General features: G+C 34.8%; 2 protein-coding genes across 6 annotated transcripts; both read left to right on the top strand.

Annotated features, from left to right (window-relative positions):
• Nucleotides 1–1,112: 1,112 nt before the first annotated feature.
• On the top strand, nt 1,113–6,848 carry LOC127243369 (rho guanine nucleotide exchange factor 8-like). Of its 4 annotated transcripts, none has more exons than XM_051263348.1 (8): nt 1,114–1,751; nt 3,675–3,791; nt 3,887–4,041; nt 4,445–4,519; nt 4,610–4,867; nt 4,955–5,263; nt 5,362–5,783; nt 6,751–6,848. In XM_051263348.1, the coding sequence occupies exons 1-7, from the start codon at nt 1,562–1,564 to the stop codon at nt 5,743–5,745; spliced, it is 1,488 nt and encodes a 495-aa protein (XP_051119305.1). In that variant the 5' UTR covers nt 1,114–1,561; the 3' UTR covers nt 5,746–5,783; nt 6,751–6,848. The 4 variants fall into 4 exon arrangements, with proteins under 4 accessions (XP_051119307.1, XP_051119305.1, XP_051119306.1 ...); XM_051263349.1 differs by lacking the exon at nt 6,751–6,848 and having other exon boundaries at nt 1,115–1,431; nt 1,514–1,751; nt 5,362–5,881; XM_051263350.1 differs by lacking the exon at nt 6,751–6,848 and having other exon boundaries at nt 1,113–1,751; nt 3,893–4,041; nt 5,362–5,881.
• On the top strand, nt 6,819–15,418 carry LOC127243367 (golgin candidate 5-like). 2 transcript variants are annotated; one of them, XM_051263345.1, is made up of 19 exons: nt 6,819–6,975; nt 7,355–8,610; nt 9,090–9,161; nt 10,114–10,188; nt 10,811–10,925; nt 11,417–11,478; nt 11,584–11,631; nt 12,226–12,510; nt 12,590–12,649; nt 12,733–12,816; nt 12,913–12,978; nt 13,057–13,155; nt 13,248–13,466; nt 13,974–14,088; nt 14,167–14,387; nt 14,473–14,532; nt 14,808–14,921; nt 15,002–15,076; nt 15,166–15,418. In XM_051263345.1, the coding sequence occupies exons 1-19, from the start codon at nt 6,819–6,821 to the stop codon at nt 15,199–15,201; spliced, it is 3,219 nt and encodes a 1,072-aa protein (XP_051119302.1). In that variant the 3' UTR covers nt 15,202–15,418. The 2 variants fall into 2 exon arrangements, with proteins under 2 accessions (XP_051119302.1, XP_051119303.1); XM_051263346.1 differs by having other exon boundaries at nt 6,879–6,975; nt 7,341–8,610.
• Nucleotides 15,419–15,489: the final 71 nt, after the last annotated feature.

Here is a 15,489-nt window from a genome sequence, read left to right as displayed (position 1 = left end):
AAGAAACACATTTAGGGTGTGTTTGTTTGAAGGATTTTGAAGGATTTCCACTGTTCATCCAATTTTTTCCCCCCAAAAACATCAAATCAAACACCTATTTTTCATTTTTTATATTATACTAAAAATCAATTTTACATTCAAAACATCACATCAAACCCTATTTATATCACATCATACAACTATTCAAATTCAAAATTTTTACTATTCAAATCTCAATCCAAAATCCAAACCCCCAAACAAACGCACCCTTACTCTGTCAATTTTATTTTGTTTTCTATCTTCTACTATTCAACACAATTTGTTTTTTTTTTTAATTCACAAATTTTAATAATATTTTTAAAATTTAAAATTTATTTATTTTTCATTAAAATTTTAAATTATTTTAATTTTAATTTATAATTACTTATATATATAATAAATTTTTTTATTAATATACTGTATTTGATATATATTTTTAAAATTCCTATATATAGAAGTAATATAGATATTTTTATTGGGATGAAAGATTTTTGATAATTTTAATTATACAATGGCTCCGTTGACTTAAAATTTTAGATGAATTGATTTTTAACGCATTGTACAAGAGAAATTGTATCAAAAATATAAAATATATTTCACATGTCTGGAAAATATATGTCTTTTTGCGTCGGATACGAAATTTAAGGAATAATAATATTATATTGATAGTTGGTAAAAAAATATGAGTAAAAGATTTTTTTGCGTATATTAGTGTAAAAAATAGTGATATTTATAATAATAATGAGAAAATAAAATAATTCTATAGTAATATGAATATTTATGAAAATGAGACTATTATTTTATAAAAGATAAAAATGATATAAAACTATTTTAAGTTGAAGGGATGAATGGAGTATTATTTTAAATTAAATATTTAAATTTTTGTAATGAGCATTTATTTTTTATTTTTTAATTTTTATTAAATATATTTTGTATTATTTATTATTATATCAAAAATATTGGTAAATTAAAAAAAGAAAAAAAAAGAAAAAAAAAAGAAGGGCATCCTAAAAAACACTTTCTAAAAAACACAAACAAACACAATCCAAAACCCAACCAAACAAATCCAATATAAAATTAATTAAATTCGTACCCCACAATCTAAAACCCTCCAGGACTCCAGATCCCGCTCAATCTTCTCAGCAAATGAAACGCGTTCAGGACTCGAACGCCCTGGCGTCCCCAACAATCTGCCGCCATCAATACCCTTCTATTTCTTCCGGAGCTTCAAAACAAATAAAACCATAGAAACAACACAATACTCCTTTCACTGTCTTAATCCAAAAAAGGGAAACCAAAATCTCCTTAATTTCGAGGATTCTCTACGATGTCCGAATTCGTATTAATACGCGATTAATCTCCGAAATCTTCACTCACTCGCCGTTTGGATTTTTTCGCAGTTTTCTTCCCCAAGTAATCCGACAATTTCCGCATCTGCCATCGTCGATTTCGCTGTTCGATCTCGGATTCGTTTGTTTGAAATCTTCATTTGTAGGAATCGGACAGGTTTCGGCGATTTTTAGGGCACGGAGATTGTTAATCAATGGCGCGAGCCCGCAGGGACGCCAAGTTCGGGCCGGGCCATCTGAGGGGTTATTACAGGGAGGGCGGGAGACAGGCGTGGAGCTTGACTGCCGATCCTGGCGGGCCGCCGTCTCCGGCCGGCGGAGACAGGGCGGCGGGCGGCGGTTGCGCCGCCGATTCCGGTACGAGTGGAGAAAAGCATCTGTCAGGTACGGAAAATGGAAGTCTTAAAATTTGGTGTTTTGTTTTGTTTGTTTCGGTGGATTGGATTTTAAATTTAGATTTGAACGGTGAATTATAGCAGTAGTACAATACTGATATAAATAGGTGAAATTGACTTTTTAATACTCCCTATGTTCAAATAGTCTTTACTATTTTTGTCCGTTTCAAAATAATAATTTTATTTTCATAAATAATAATATGACTATAAAATTACCATTATTTTTTTTTTTATTTTTATTATACAATTGTCACTTTTTTTTTACACTAATATAGACAAAAAAAATCTTTTATTCATATTTTTTACCAATTATCCATATAATATGAATATTTCTTAAATCTGATGTCCAATTCAATTAAAACTATAATGGTAAAAAGAATAGAGTATAATATAAAAAATAAAAAATAATAGTTTAATTTGATATTTCTTTTAAAAAAAATCTATCAATAGTAAATTTTAGAGAAAAATTACTCCAACAAATACACCCTTAATTTTTATTATTATTATTTTTTAATTCAGCCATTATTTTTTATGCAAAATAATATAAGTGCGTGTTCTTTTGGTGATGTGAATTTTTATTATATTTTTAAAATTTTTATTACTGGTTATTGTGAATTTAGAAATTATTATGTTAAATAGTAATGTTGTTTAAGTGAAGTAATTTTTGTTATTTTTTCAGGTAAAATTTAGGTTTTTCTTTTTTGATTTGATGACATATTTTTTTTAATTTATTTGTTTTTGGATTGAATTTAAATTTGGTTTGGGAGTTTTTATCGTCATAAAAAAATTGAATTAAAATAATGTATTAATTTGATGTTTTTAATAAAATTTTGATTTTTTATATAATATATTGATTAAAAAAACTAAGTATTTAATTTAATGGTTTTAAGTTTAAAATAAAAATTTGAAAATAGTTCCAATATACACTAAGCATTTTATGACTTTTTTACCTCAAAATGTTTGGTTTGTGTTTATATTTGTATATTTTGTGTTCAATTAGTAGTTAAATCTAATATTTATTATAAAACATGTATTTTAATTTATTTAAAAATTGGAAAAAAAATCTCAAAGAATATATGTATAAAAACACTTGTATTAATGTGTAGTGGCATCAAACAATCAATACAAAACGTATATTTTGTTCCAGGTAAAGAATGATCGAATTGATATAGTGAGCGTATTTATGATCGTAAAGTCATTTGTTTAAATCCTGTCTACGCTTTTTCGATCGGATATGTCATACAAAATTGACTTGCCTAATGTAACTTATCCAACCGTTGTGATTCGTGAAGTATTACTTTGTTTAAATAAGGTGTCATGTCCAACAATTAGATGACATATTCGATATTTTGTTAGATGTGTTGTGTTGATATTATTATTATTTTACAAATTTAGATAATAGTTTTGCAAAAACAAATAGTTATGCCGCGAATAGTTACTAATATAATTATAGAATTTTCTTTAATAAATGATTAAAATAAAAACACTGAAATAAACCATATTTTGAAATATTTGGATTGTTTGGTTGTGGTTTGAAATATTTGGATTGTTTGGTTGTGGTTTGAAATTGATTTGAAATATAGTATTTTGATGTGCTGTAAAATATTGAATTTTTATTGAAAACTGTGCTAGATGAATAATGTTAATTTTGATTTGAAATACTAAAAGAACATAACAATAGTTTTTCTCACATGTTTGATATTTGTTGGTTTCATCAATTTTAAGGACGTGTTTGGTTGTATTTATTTTCGTGTCCATACTATGACAATGGTTTTGATTTGCTGTTTTATAAAAGAAAATAATATATTTTTATAGATAGCATTAAATACCGTAGAGTCAGAAAAATAAAAATAAATGAAAATTCAACGACAATAGAGTTTAAATCATGTTTGTTTTACGATGGATCGTATAGATTTGGAGTTGATGAGGGAAAGGTTCGCGAAGTTGTTATTAGGCGAGGACATGTCGGGTAGCGGGAAAGGTGTTTCGTCGGCTATGGCATTGTCGAATGCGATCACGAACTTGGCAGGTATTCAAGCATTTCGCCAATGTGGGAATGTTTTGTGGTTGGCTCAACGAGTCGAGCTTGTTTTGATGTTTTTAAGGTGAATATTTGACTTTTAGCTTCAGTGTTTGGAGAACAAAAGAAATTAGAGCCAATGTCGGAGGAGACACGAGCAAGGTGGACGAAAGAGATCGATTGGCTATTATCCGTTACAGATTACATCGTCGAATTCATTCCGACGACACAACGGTTGAAAGACGGGCGTACCGTCGAGGTTGCTCTTTTGAATTTTTGTACTATTTCTGCTATACAGTTTCTAAGTTTTTAAAAATTTTAGACTCTTGTTTACTTAAATCTGATTTCAAATACCTTTACTATCTAACTTTTACAGATTTATATAAAAGTATATTATTTCATCTCATAAAACATCTGATTGTAAAGACTTTCTGTTGACTTGAAAATGATGTTATTTCATCTCATAAAACATCTGATCATAAAGACGTAGAAATGTTCATAGAGAACGCAAATATTAGTACCTTAGCTTGTCTTCTACTAATGTTTATTACATATGATGATCAATAAATCTCCATAATATTATCGCGACAAATATCATGAATTACTCGTGCTTTTCGAGCATTTTTGAATTAACAACGACGATTATGCGATTTTCTTACCAGGTAATGACGATGAGGCAAAGACGAGACCTCCAAATGAACATACCGGCGTTGCGCAAGCTTGATACGATGCTCCTTGTAAGAGCAATTTTCGGTTGTTTTTCATGTACCATTTTTGTCCCTGACTCTTCGGCCTCATTAGTTCGATATTATGATGTAATGTCTTAGGATTGTCTCGACAACTTCAGCGACATAGACGAATTTCACTACGCGACCAAGAATGACGACGAGCAAGAAAGACATGACGACAAGTGGTGGATTCCGACCCCTAAGGTTCCCCCCAACGGTCTATCTGACGCTACCCAAAAATGGTTCTTACAGCAAAAAGATTCGGTGAATCAAGTTCTGAAAGCTGCCATGGCGATAAATTCGCTCGTCTTGTCTGAAATGGAGATCCCAGGAAGCTACATCGAGTCTCTCCCTAAGGTACGAAGCTAAACCCGAGTCGAGAATCGATCGATCGAGGTTTTCGATGTATATGTTTATCGTAATGTTGTGTTTGTTTTATCGTAGAATGGGCGAGATTGCCTCGGGGATTCGTTGTACAAGATCCTCGCCGACGATTCGTTCGACCCGGGCTATTTCCAACGGCTATGGAGCTCGTCTTCCGAGCACAAAATCGTCGACGTCAAGAACAAGATCGAAGCGTCGGTCATGATATGGAAAAGGAAACTCAACGCTAAAGACGGAAAAACGTCGTGGGGTTCGGAGAAACGGGGGATGATCGAGGAACGCGCCGAGACCGTTCTGCTAATGCTGAAGCATTGGTATCCCGGGCTCCCGCAATCTGATCTCGAAATATCGAAAATCCAATGCAACACCGTAAGAACAACCTCGACGCCCTTTACATTTTTATCGACTCAATTTCTATCCAACCATAAAATATCTTTTCTCGATCTTTTTTCATCGACGTTTTGCAGGATGTGGGGCTGGCAATTCTCGAGAGCTACTCGCGGGTGATCGAGGGGTTGGCGTTCACGATCCTGTCAAGAATCGAGGATGTGCTGCATGCGGACACGATCGCGAGGAATTCGATTTTGGAACAAAGTAGGCATTCTTACAACCATCCTCTCGATTTTAAGAAAGTAAATGATTGCAGCGACGACGATGACAACGACGACGACGATGATGAGTCTGCGAAGACAGTTAATTCGATGACATTGCTCGATTTTATGGGTTGGAGCTTAGACGACGACCCGAAGAAAGGTGTTCAAGAAGAAATCGTCGAGAAGAGCAAGAAAATGTCGTACATTGAGAAATTAGGTAACTCCGGCGGCTTGAGAAGCCCGGCTCGGCGCGATTGAAGTCGAAGCATCGAGAGGCGATAAACGAGGTTATAAAGGTTCGCCCCGATGCATATATATATACATATATTTCTCGCTTTGGATAAAACGATCGAATTATTGAATCCCTGTTATATTGTAACCTTTTGTAAATAGGAGATCAATTATATGTTTGTTTTTTTATTTTTATTTATATATATATATATATATATAAACAACAATTATTTTGACATCCTTTATTTACATTGCTTCATTTTAACGAAGCAATATACTACTTTTTGAATTGATTTTGCCTAAGTAATATATATATATATTTTCACAAAACATCAAATCAAACTACTTTTTGAATTGATTTTGCCTAAGTAATATATATATATATTTTCACAAAACATCAAATCAAATACTAATTTTTTATTTTTTTTACAAATTTTCAAAATTTCAAACATCTCCAAAGCCATTGTATTTTGAATTTGTATTTTATATTTAAATAATAATTAAATATACTGTTTTATTAGATGACAATAATACTATATGTTTATAAAAGAATTTAAAATTTAGATAATAAATAAATTAAAACAGACATTGTTCAAAGTAAAAAACATCAAAACGGCGTCGTAGAGATACACGAGCAAAATACCGTATAACGCAAATCGTACGAACTTCTGTTACAAACGTTTCCATTGCCATAATATGTGACTCATCCCGTCGAGAAATTTTGATTCTGTCTTCCGAATCCATCGCTTCGACGTGCATTTTTGCAGTATCGGATCGCCGAGGTTTCTGATGTTCAATCGTTGTTGTATTCGGCTTAAATTATGTTTTGCTCGTTCCTGAAACCGGCATTGATGGTTTTTTTATTTATTTTTATTTTTACATTAGTTAATGATCTCGAGGCTTTTGAAGGATGGAAATGTGTTTGATCTTCATTTGCTGTGATTGTCGTTTCCTTTTTGTTATCGATTGTTGCAGCTAGCTCAAATTTGGGTTATGGTATATCGTAATTGTTTGTTTTGGTTGATTTGGCAGGTTTCCAAATGTCGGTGGATATGAATGTGATTATCTGAGGACTGGATCAAGCTTCCTGATCGGTGAGTATGGCGTGGTTTAGCGGGAAAGTCTCTCTGGGGAACTTCCCGGATTTTACAGAGGCGGTGAATAAACTGAGCGAGAGCGTTAAGAACATTGAGAAGAACTTCGACAGCGCCCTTGGTCTGGAGGAGAAATCCGAGGCCAGTGGTGATGGGGGTGAAGGTAAGATTTATCTTCTTGGTTTTGGATTACATTAGTTCTTCTCTTTCGCTAATGTTCTTGTTTCTTATGGATTTTTCACACAAGAAAAGGCATTATGTACAAAGATGGGCAAAGAATTTAGATATCATATTATGCTATTGTGAAGCCTTTTGTCTAACGTATAGAAGGAAGTATAAAATGCTAGCATAATGTATAAGTCATGGAGCTGCACAAATTTATGGTTACAAGTAGTTAGTTTATAGATGAAAATTAAGGTTTCTGAATATTTTTCGCCTTGGCATGATACTGCATTGTAGCTGGGATATTTTGAAGTAATTTTTGTCCAAATGGCTGAGACTTTTTGGATTGACCATATTTACCAATAGCTTCTGCAATGCAGGATCAGGACCATGGACTTCAGCTACAGATGGCAATGCACAGTTTGAACCTTTTACTGGGTCTATGGGGCAGAAGGGTGAGCAAGGTGCTGTGGAATCATCATCCCAAATGTCTGATTCCTCAAAGTCTACATCCGCCATCGAGCGCAAAGACCAGGACAGTGCTGTTGAATCATCAGAAAATCCTGATTTCTCAAAGCCTGCATCATCTGATAGTGTAAAACAAGGGGAGAATGAAAACTTAGCTAAACAAACAAGTGAACAAACTCCCCATGGAAGTGAAGCAAATGAAGAATTAAGATTTTCGGAGGTAGAAACTGCATTTGCAGAGAAAGTAAAGGAAACTAATGAGGAGCCTGGAGACAACACCACTGCAGATGGCTCTAAAGCTGAGGTGGTTGATGGAGGATCTGGAGAGAAAATAGAGAATACTAGTGAGGACCCAAAAGATAATGTTACTGCCGACACCTCTGAAGCTGAGGCGACAGATGTAGGAGCTGGTGATAAAACTAAAGATACTAGTGAGGATCCGGAAGAAAGTGATAAGGAAGATCGTGAAGCGGAGGTGGTTTCATCTGTGGAAGTACCTGAACAAAAACCTGAAAAGGATGAGCAAGGAGAATTTGAACACAATATTGAAAAGGAGAGGTTAGAAGAATCATTTCCTAATTCTTTGGAGCCTGTACATCCTGAGTCTGCCAAAAATCTCGAAAATGAAGAGAGTTTTAAAGAGATATCTCCTGCATTGGTAGATCCTGAACAAGCAGAATCAACTAGTTCTGTAGGTAAAATTGAAGACATAACTTCTGTGTCTACCACAAATGATGATACTGGCATTCTGGAGAGCGATAATGATAAAAATACTGAAAAAGAGGATGTAAATAAAGTTCTTGCAGCTCAAGCTCTGGATATGTCATCTGAAGACCCAACTAAAAGCAGAGAATCATCTGCTTCAGATACTACTGCAAATGTTGCCAATGTCGAAGATAATACTTTGGACATGTCACATGTATTACAATATAGTGATTCAGAGGCTGCAAAAACAGCCCTGGATCTGGTTAAACCTCTCAATGATGCTGTTTCTAAAGCCATTGAGCTGAATCAGCATTTGGAGAAAGATGCTATCTTGAATGAAAAGCATTCAAGTACTATAGGAGATTCATCTGATAGTGTGGATTCTTTGGCTGAGCTTGAAAAGGTGAAGAAGGAAATGAAAATGATGGAAGCTGCATTACATGGAGCCGCCAGGCAAGCACAGGTAGTCTATAATTTCCTTTTGGATACTAGCATGGATTTTGCGATGGTGTGGCACATTCACATTATCAAATGTCATATCATGTATGGTGATTGTATCACCTATAGAATAAAGAATGCAAAAGTGTTACTCACTATTCGAGAAGATGTTTTATTATTTTGTTTGGGTTTCTGGTCATCACTTTATATTTTGGTTGAGATATGGAATGTAACTTCATTGAGTGCTTAGAGAGCTGTGGTTGGGACTGGGAGAGATCAATTACTAGTTTTTTGATATAAAACTTGACTTGTGTTATACAGGAACTTAAGTAGTGGATAAATTCTAAGGTTATTATTAAAAAAAAAAAAAAGGTGAAATGGATGTGTCAGTTTTATCATGAAGTCATATTTTTACGCACCTTGAAAGTATTACGGTTGAAGTACTTAAGAGAAGAAGTGTGGATCATACTAAAATAATAAAATATATATATGTTCCCCTTGCAGGCCAAAGCTGATGAGATTGCAAAGCTGATGAATGAAAACGAGGAGTTAAAAGCAGTAATAATTGATTTGAGGGTGAGTGTCTTCAAGCTATTAGTAACTATTTTTATTATTATACTGTCCTCATCTGATAACAAGCTATACTGGTGCTTGCCATGAGATTGCTATCCCTCATGCATGATCACTGAGATTTCAAGGAAAATATGGTGGAGAGTTATAAAATACGTGATGCCAGAATTCTAACTTTTACCTGGATGATTAATGAATGTCCCAACACTGTATTTCGACTTTCTATCATCAGTTAAGCTTCTTAGTTCAGATACTGGTATATGAGCCACATATGAGAAGGTCCTCGTGGATGATACTTTGCTACTGTTAGTTCTTACCCAAGTTATAATATAGTACTTCTCGTTGTCAGCACAGTTTAAAGTTTTGAGCTTTATGAGAAAGATGATTAACATGTGGATGCATTATATTAGATATGGCATTATGAATTGTCATGGGGATGGATGTATAATGAAGGTGCAGAATTTCATAGTGGCAGAGTCAGAAATAGACTCAATCTAGTCCTGATCTATGTATGACAGCTATAATTTAAAGGAAGTGGGAAACTTGAAGTTGGAATATTAGGTTTCTGAGAAAAATGTTACTCCGATAAATGAATGGAGGTTGACCTCTGTGATCGTCATAAGTGCCTAAACTGTGTACGATGTTTCGACAGTTTTGATTATTGGAAATTCAAATGAATGAGTTTCTGCTAATTAATCAGTGAGGGGACAAATACTGCCTTCCTCTTGATTAGTAGATTTCCTATGAATTAAACACACCTTGTTAATTTTGAGATGAATGTCCTGGATCAAGAAGTTATTCAGCTGTCTGTCTGTAATAATGGGATCCGATTCATATATTGACATACAAGATGCTGTGCTCATCTATCTGCATTCTTATTCATGTGACTTCCCAGATGCACTCTTACATACATTATCGTACACATGTTCATCACATTAACTTGTAAAGTTATCTACAGAGAAAAACAAGTGAAGTTGACATTGAATTCCTAAGAGAGGAGTATCATCAAAGGTTATCAGCTCTCGAGAGAAAGGTACACTTTTGACACAACATTTATATATTGAAATCCAAGGCATCACTGATAAGATCTTTGAAGTTCTTTTTGTAGCTATAATTTGATGAATTTGAACTACAACAGGTGTTTCATTATTTGATATGCAGTTATCTTGAAAATATTTCATTAATAAATTAATGTAACTGCAACCCTTATTTTTAACATGGCGTGTAATGCATGTTAACTGTTTGATGAGCCTAAGTATGATTTATCCATTTGTCTTTCAATGTTTGGCAATTCAGTGATATGCTATTGGTTTTAATTGTGATTGAGACATTAATACCATGGTTTATAGCACATAATGGAAACATATATAGAAAAGACATACTGCAGTTTCTCTCTTAAGGAGTTGAACATAGTTTTAGACTGATGACTCTATCTTCTCCTTCAATTTATCCTTGTCAATTGTATTTTTTCATATCCTTATCCTGTTACTTGTCCTTTGTGGCTCTATAAGATAACTCTCTGGTGCTCAGATTTGACACAAGCTTCTTAATATATTGGCATGCTTACACAGTGACTCAACAATTAGGTTGCAACCCTCTTATAAGAATTTTACATTTTCTTTTCTCTAGTTTTACCATGTGTTCTGCATATTCAGATTTATGCTCTGACAAAAGAGAGAGATACATTACGGAGAGAACAAAATAAGAGAAGTGATGCTGCAGCTCTTCTGAAGGAGAAAGATGAAATAATCACTCAAGTGATGGCTGAAGGTGCAAAATTCCATTAGAGCATGGCTTTGTTCATTTGATGATTTTAACTCCCTTTAAATCCATTATGATTTACATGACAATGTAGCATATTTTTTACAGGCTTGAGATGTATAGTGCTAATTAAGATAGGTTTGGGGAGTGATGTAAGAGAGACCCTGCAGTTGAATGGTTAGCTTTTTGGAGGTTAAACTGTCATGGCAACTGATTGAAGATTTTATAGATTTGATGAATTCCAAACAATGATTTTCTTCCGTCCAGAATATACTCTTCATCTAGCATTTTTTTCATTGATGTAGAGAGCCTGTTAATTTTTAGATGGATCCTTCACTAAAGATGTAGCCATACACTTTGGTTTATAGAAATTAGGCTTTGTCCTGCTGAGGAGAAAGGCTTTGTTTATTTCATTCAAACTTATTATCTCACTTTTGCACATTTCAGTAATTTAGCTTACACTTATTATTGAACTTCATCATGCTATTGATAATTTTCAGGTGAAGAGCTGTCAAAAAAGCAGGCTGCTCAGGAATCACATATCAGAAAGCTGAGGGCACAGGTATGCTATTTATGGTCAGTTTAGAGACTTACCTTATTTATGCCAAATGTTGGACATGAATAAGGTCTGTTTATGGATTTTTCACTTACTTTTTATAAAAGCCAGGTTAGAGAGCTAGAGGAAGAGAAGAAAGGATTTCTTACCAAGATACAGGTTGGTTTTCTTCAAGCCACCAATGTTTTCTGATCATTGTATCTACCTTTTCAATTACTCCTTCTAGATGGTACCTTTTTTTCTTCATGACTTGATTTTCAGCGGTTTTCGAGGTTATTAATTTTGTCCCTCCAATTCTTATGCTTCCTTGTGAAACCTATACCCTTGCTCTGTGGGATTCCTTGATATCAACATCTCTTCTGTGGAGATTGCAAGCTACTTGAAGTTATCTTCTCTTTACTGCGTCTTGGGCAGTATCCATGTGGAATTATTTTGAGTATGACTGCTCTGTTTCTTGTGCACTAGACCAGCTTTATGTTTTCTTTCCAACCATCGTGTGAATTTATAGCCGGGTGCTTTTTATCTTACATTATCCAAGTGTATGTTTTGTATTGTAATGACAAGTTTATGATCTTCTTTCTATGGTGTTTTGACAGTTATGTATTCCATCCCATGGTGCACGCTGGTTGACATTTCATTGACTGAATTATTTGCACTTCCATTTGACATTGAAAGCTCTGGAACTAATTAGCTAATTTCTTACTTATCATTCTTTTGTTGGGATTTTTACGGATGTTGATGTCTCTCTTCCAGGTTGAAGAGAATAAAGTGGAGAGCATAAAAAAAGACAAGGCAGCAACTGAACAGTTGCTCCAAGAAACTATAGAGAAACACCAAGCTGAACTTGCAACTCAGAAAGAATACTACACAAAGGCTCTGAATGCTGCAAAGGAAGCTGAAGCATTTGCAGAGGCTAGAGCGAACAGTGAAGCTAGAACTGAAATAGAAAGTCGTCTAAGAGAGACTGAGGACCGTGAAAGCATGCTTATTCAAACCCTCGAAGAATTACGGCAAACACTAAGCAGAAGGGAGCAGCAGGTTTGTTTTCTTGAGAACACCACGAGGCTACTGTTTCATCTTTATAGTTACAGAGACAATTAGCTTTGTTCTGGTGCAGGCAGCTTTTAGAGAAGATATGCTCTGCAAAGACATTGAGGATCTTCAAAAGAGATATCAAGTGAGCTCTTGCTTTAGCACACATATTCGGTTTCTAGACATGCTTAGTTGTCTAGCATCTGACATAGTATTATCTGTTCTTAGGCAAGCGAGCGTAGGTGTGAGGAGTTAGTAATGCAAGTTCCTGAGTCTACAAGGCCTCTATTACGGCAGATTGAAGCAATGCAGGTTTTACTGTGTAATTAGTAAGTTTGTTAGATGATTGCAACTGCATGCCACTTGCATGCATTGCTTTAACTATTGATTCTTTCGAACAAATGCCAGGAAACAGCATCCCGAAGGGCTGAAGGTTGGGCTGCTGTGGAAAGATCACTTAACTCTAGGCTACAGGTTTCTCGATAGAATATGTACAATCTGTGTGCTATTTTACAGTTGACACATCCAACCCCTTCTTAATTTCACATGCAGGAAGCTGAGGCCAGAGCAGCAGCTTCAGAGGAAAAAGAGCGTTCTGTGAACGAGCGATTAAGCCAAACTTTGTCCAGGATAAATGTTCTGGAAGCTCAGGTTGTGTTTTTATTTCATTTTACTTTCCTCAAGTTAATTGCTACATATAAATTATTTCTATGATCAACTACTAATGCTTGGAGATTTTTTAGATATCATGCCTCAGAGCTGAACAGACACAGCTAACGAGATCTCTTGAAAAGGAGAGGCAGAAGGCTGCAGAACACAGGCAGGAATATCTTGCTCTGAAAGAGGTAGCTGACACTCATGAAAGTCATGCGAGACAATTAGAAGATGAAATTAAGGAAATCAAGAAGAAACACAAGGAGGAATTACATGAATTACGGACTCATCAAGAGCTTCTGCAACAGGTACACGTTCAATTTCATGTTTATGGCACTATCCTGAACTACTAAGGTTAGCCCTACCCCTTAATCCCATAATATAGTTTTTAGTTTCACAATTTTATTTTGTCCCTTTTATATTTCGGTTAAGCATGTGCACAAAGTTGTGGATCCTTGATATTTAACCCAAAAGTCTCTCTCTCTGCTGAAACTTTAGTTAGCTTGCGTTTGGTTGATGGAAATTCAAATATAATTTGTTGCACTATCAATTCTAAGAACTAGTAGGTAAATCATACTCAAATTTTAAGAAAGTTGATAACAGGGCTAAAATGTGTCAGAAGGGACATAAAATTTCAAATTAAAGAAACAAAAGATTAGACAGAAAATCTAATGTGCTAACTAAGGCCATTTCATTTTATCTGTTTTATGACTCCTGCTGTTACAGCCATGATCTTTACATGTATGCATATACTTTTTCATTCTGATAATTACTTAACTTATCTCCTAAGTTTTCCGTAACATTCTACTTTCCAGGAAATAGAGCGAGAAAAAGCTGCTCGTTTTGATCAGGAAAGGTCTTCCCACCTCTCTGTTAATATATCCGATCAAAGCCCCAGAGCAAGGCAAAAATCAGCTGCATTTGAAAACAGTACATTTCTTCCTATTCTCAATGCCCACTCATTTGCCTATTTCATCTGCTGTCTCATTTGATCATCTTCTTCTATAGGTAACTTGCCACGCCGAACTTCAAGTGCATGCAGCCTGAACAGTATGGAAGAAAGCTATCTTCTGCAGACTACTTTGGGCTCTCCTGGAAGTTATTCCGAAAACCGGATATTTGGAGAGGGTGCTTCAAGTCCGTATTACATGAGGAGCCTAACATCAAGTGCTTTTGAAGCTTCTCTCCGGCAAAAGGAGGGGGAGATTGCATCTTATGCATCTAGATTGGTACAAAAAGCTCACGGTTGAAATTTTTTGTTATATTTTGAATATAATACCGTGGCTGCAACAGTGGTTCTTTTACCTTCTTCAGGCTTCTATGGAATCCATTCGCGACTCTCTTGCAGAGGAGTTAGTTAAATTGACTGCACAGGTTAGACTTATCAACAGTATCCTTTTCAATCTATTGTAATAGTGAAATTTCATCTCTTCCTTTCATGTTATGAGCCAGTGAGGATTTGCTAGGTTGGAAATTTCTAACACTATCGAAATCATCTTTACACGAGCAAAAAGACAGGCCGCAGAATTACAACCAAAGCAATGTTTTGAGATATCTTATGCATTCATTTTGACTATAAATTTGCCTATTATTGGCTGATAGTATATATTATTTCTAATTTTGACTAAGTATTGATATGAACTCTACAGTGTGAAAAGTTACGGATCGAAGCTGCTACACTTCCTAAAATACGGGCAGAGTTAGATGCACTTAGACGGAGGCACTCTGCTGCACTGGAGTTGATGGGGGAACGCGATGAAGAGGTAACTCACTTTTCGTTTCCTACATCCTCATAGCAAAAAAACATACCTCTCAATTCGAAAATGGCGTGTATTTTGTGCAGTTGGAAGAACTTCGAGCTGATATTGTTGATCTAAAGGAGATGTACAGAGAGCAAGTGAACCTACTCGTGAATAAGGTAGCGTGTTATCTTCGAGTACAAGCAACAACCACTATCACAATTCGCAATTTTTTCGATTTCTCAAGTTTCTGAATTTCTTCCTCCAGATCCAAAGACTCAGTTCATCCATGGCTGCTGCATGATAGCGCCATCAATCACGAAAGTTTCACAGATTGCCATTTTGACAACACAAATTCGCCTAGGGAGCTTCACCCGGTAATTATACATTCAACTTATGCAAATTGATTCCGTAATATATTTCCCATTCTACAAATGGTATATATATATATATATAGCGCAGCCTTCTATGCCTTAGCATAAGCTTTTGTGAAATATCATTTTACATCAAATATATATTTTTTCAATATTATTTCTCGATTTTCTTAAAGCTAGCTTAACTTTCTTGCTCAAACAATACTAATTTATGTGAA

Source organism: Andrographis paniculata, unplaced genomic scaffold (genome assembly GCF_009805555.1).
Source record: "Andrographis paniculata isolate CXL003 unplaced genomic scaffold, ASM980555v1 Contig95END, whole genome shotgun sequence".
Classification (NCBI taxonomy): domain Eukaryota; kingdom Viridiplantae; phylum Streptophyta; class Magnoliopsida; order Lamiales; family Acanthaceae; genus Andrographis; species Andrographis paniculata.
The sequence above is the reverse complement of the archived record's forward strand: the minus strand, read 5'-3'. Positions and strand labels throughout refer to the sequence as shown.

Excerpts from the sequence above, each read along its gene's own strand:
- LOC127243367 (XM_051263345.1), top strand. The coding sequence starts at position 6,819 with ATGGCGTGGTTTAGCGGGAAAGTCTCTCTGGGGAACTTCCCGGATTTT. Across the intron at positions 9,162-10,113 it reads CAGTAATAATTGATTTGAGG|AGAAAAACAAGTGAAGTTGA; the intron begins GTGAGTGTCTTC and ends AGTTATCTACAG. Across the intron at positions 12,650-12,732 it reads ATCTTCAAAAGAGATATCAA|GCAAGCGAGCGTAGGTGTGA; the intron begins GTGAGCTCTTGC and ends ATCTGTTCTTAG.
- LOC127243369 (XM_051263348.1), top strand. The coding sequence starts at position 1,562 with ATGGCGCGAGCCCGCAGGGACGCCAAGTTCGGGCCGGGCCATCTGAGG. Across the intron at positions 4,042-4,444 it reads AAGACGGGCGTACCGTCGAG|GTAATGACGATGAGGCAAAG; the intron begins GTTGCTCTTTTG and ends TTTTCTTACCAG. Across the intron at positions 4,868-4,954 it reads ACATCGAGTCTCTCCCTAAG|AATGGGCGAGATTGCCTCGG; the intron begins GTACGAAGCTAA and ends GTTTTATCGTAG.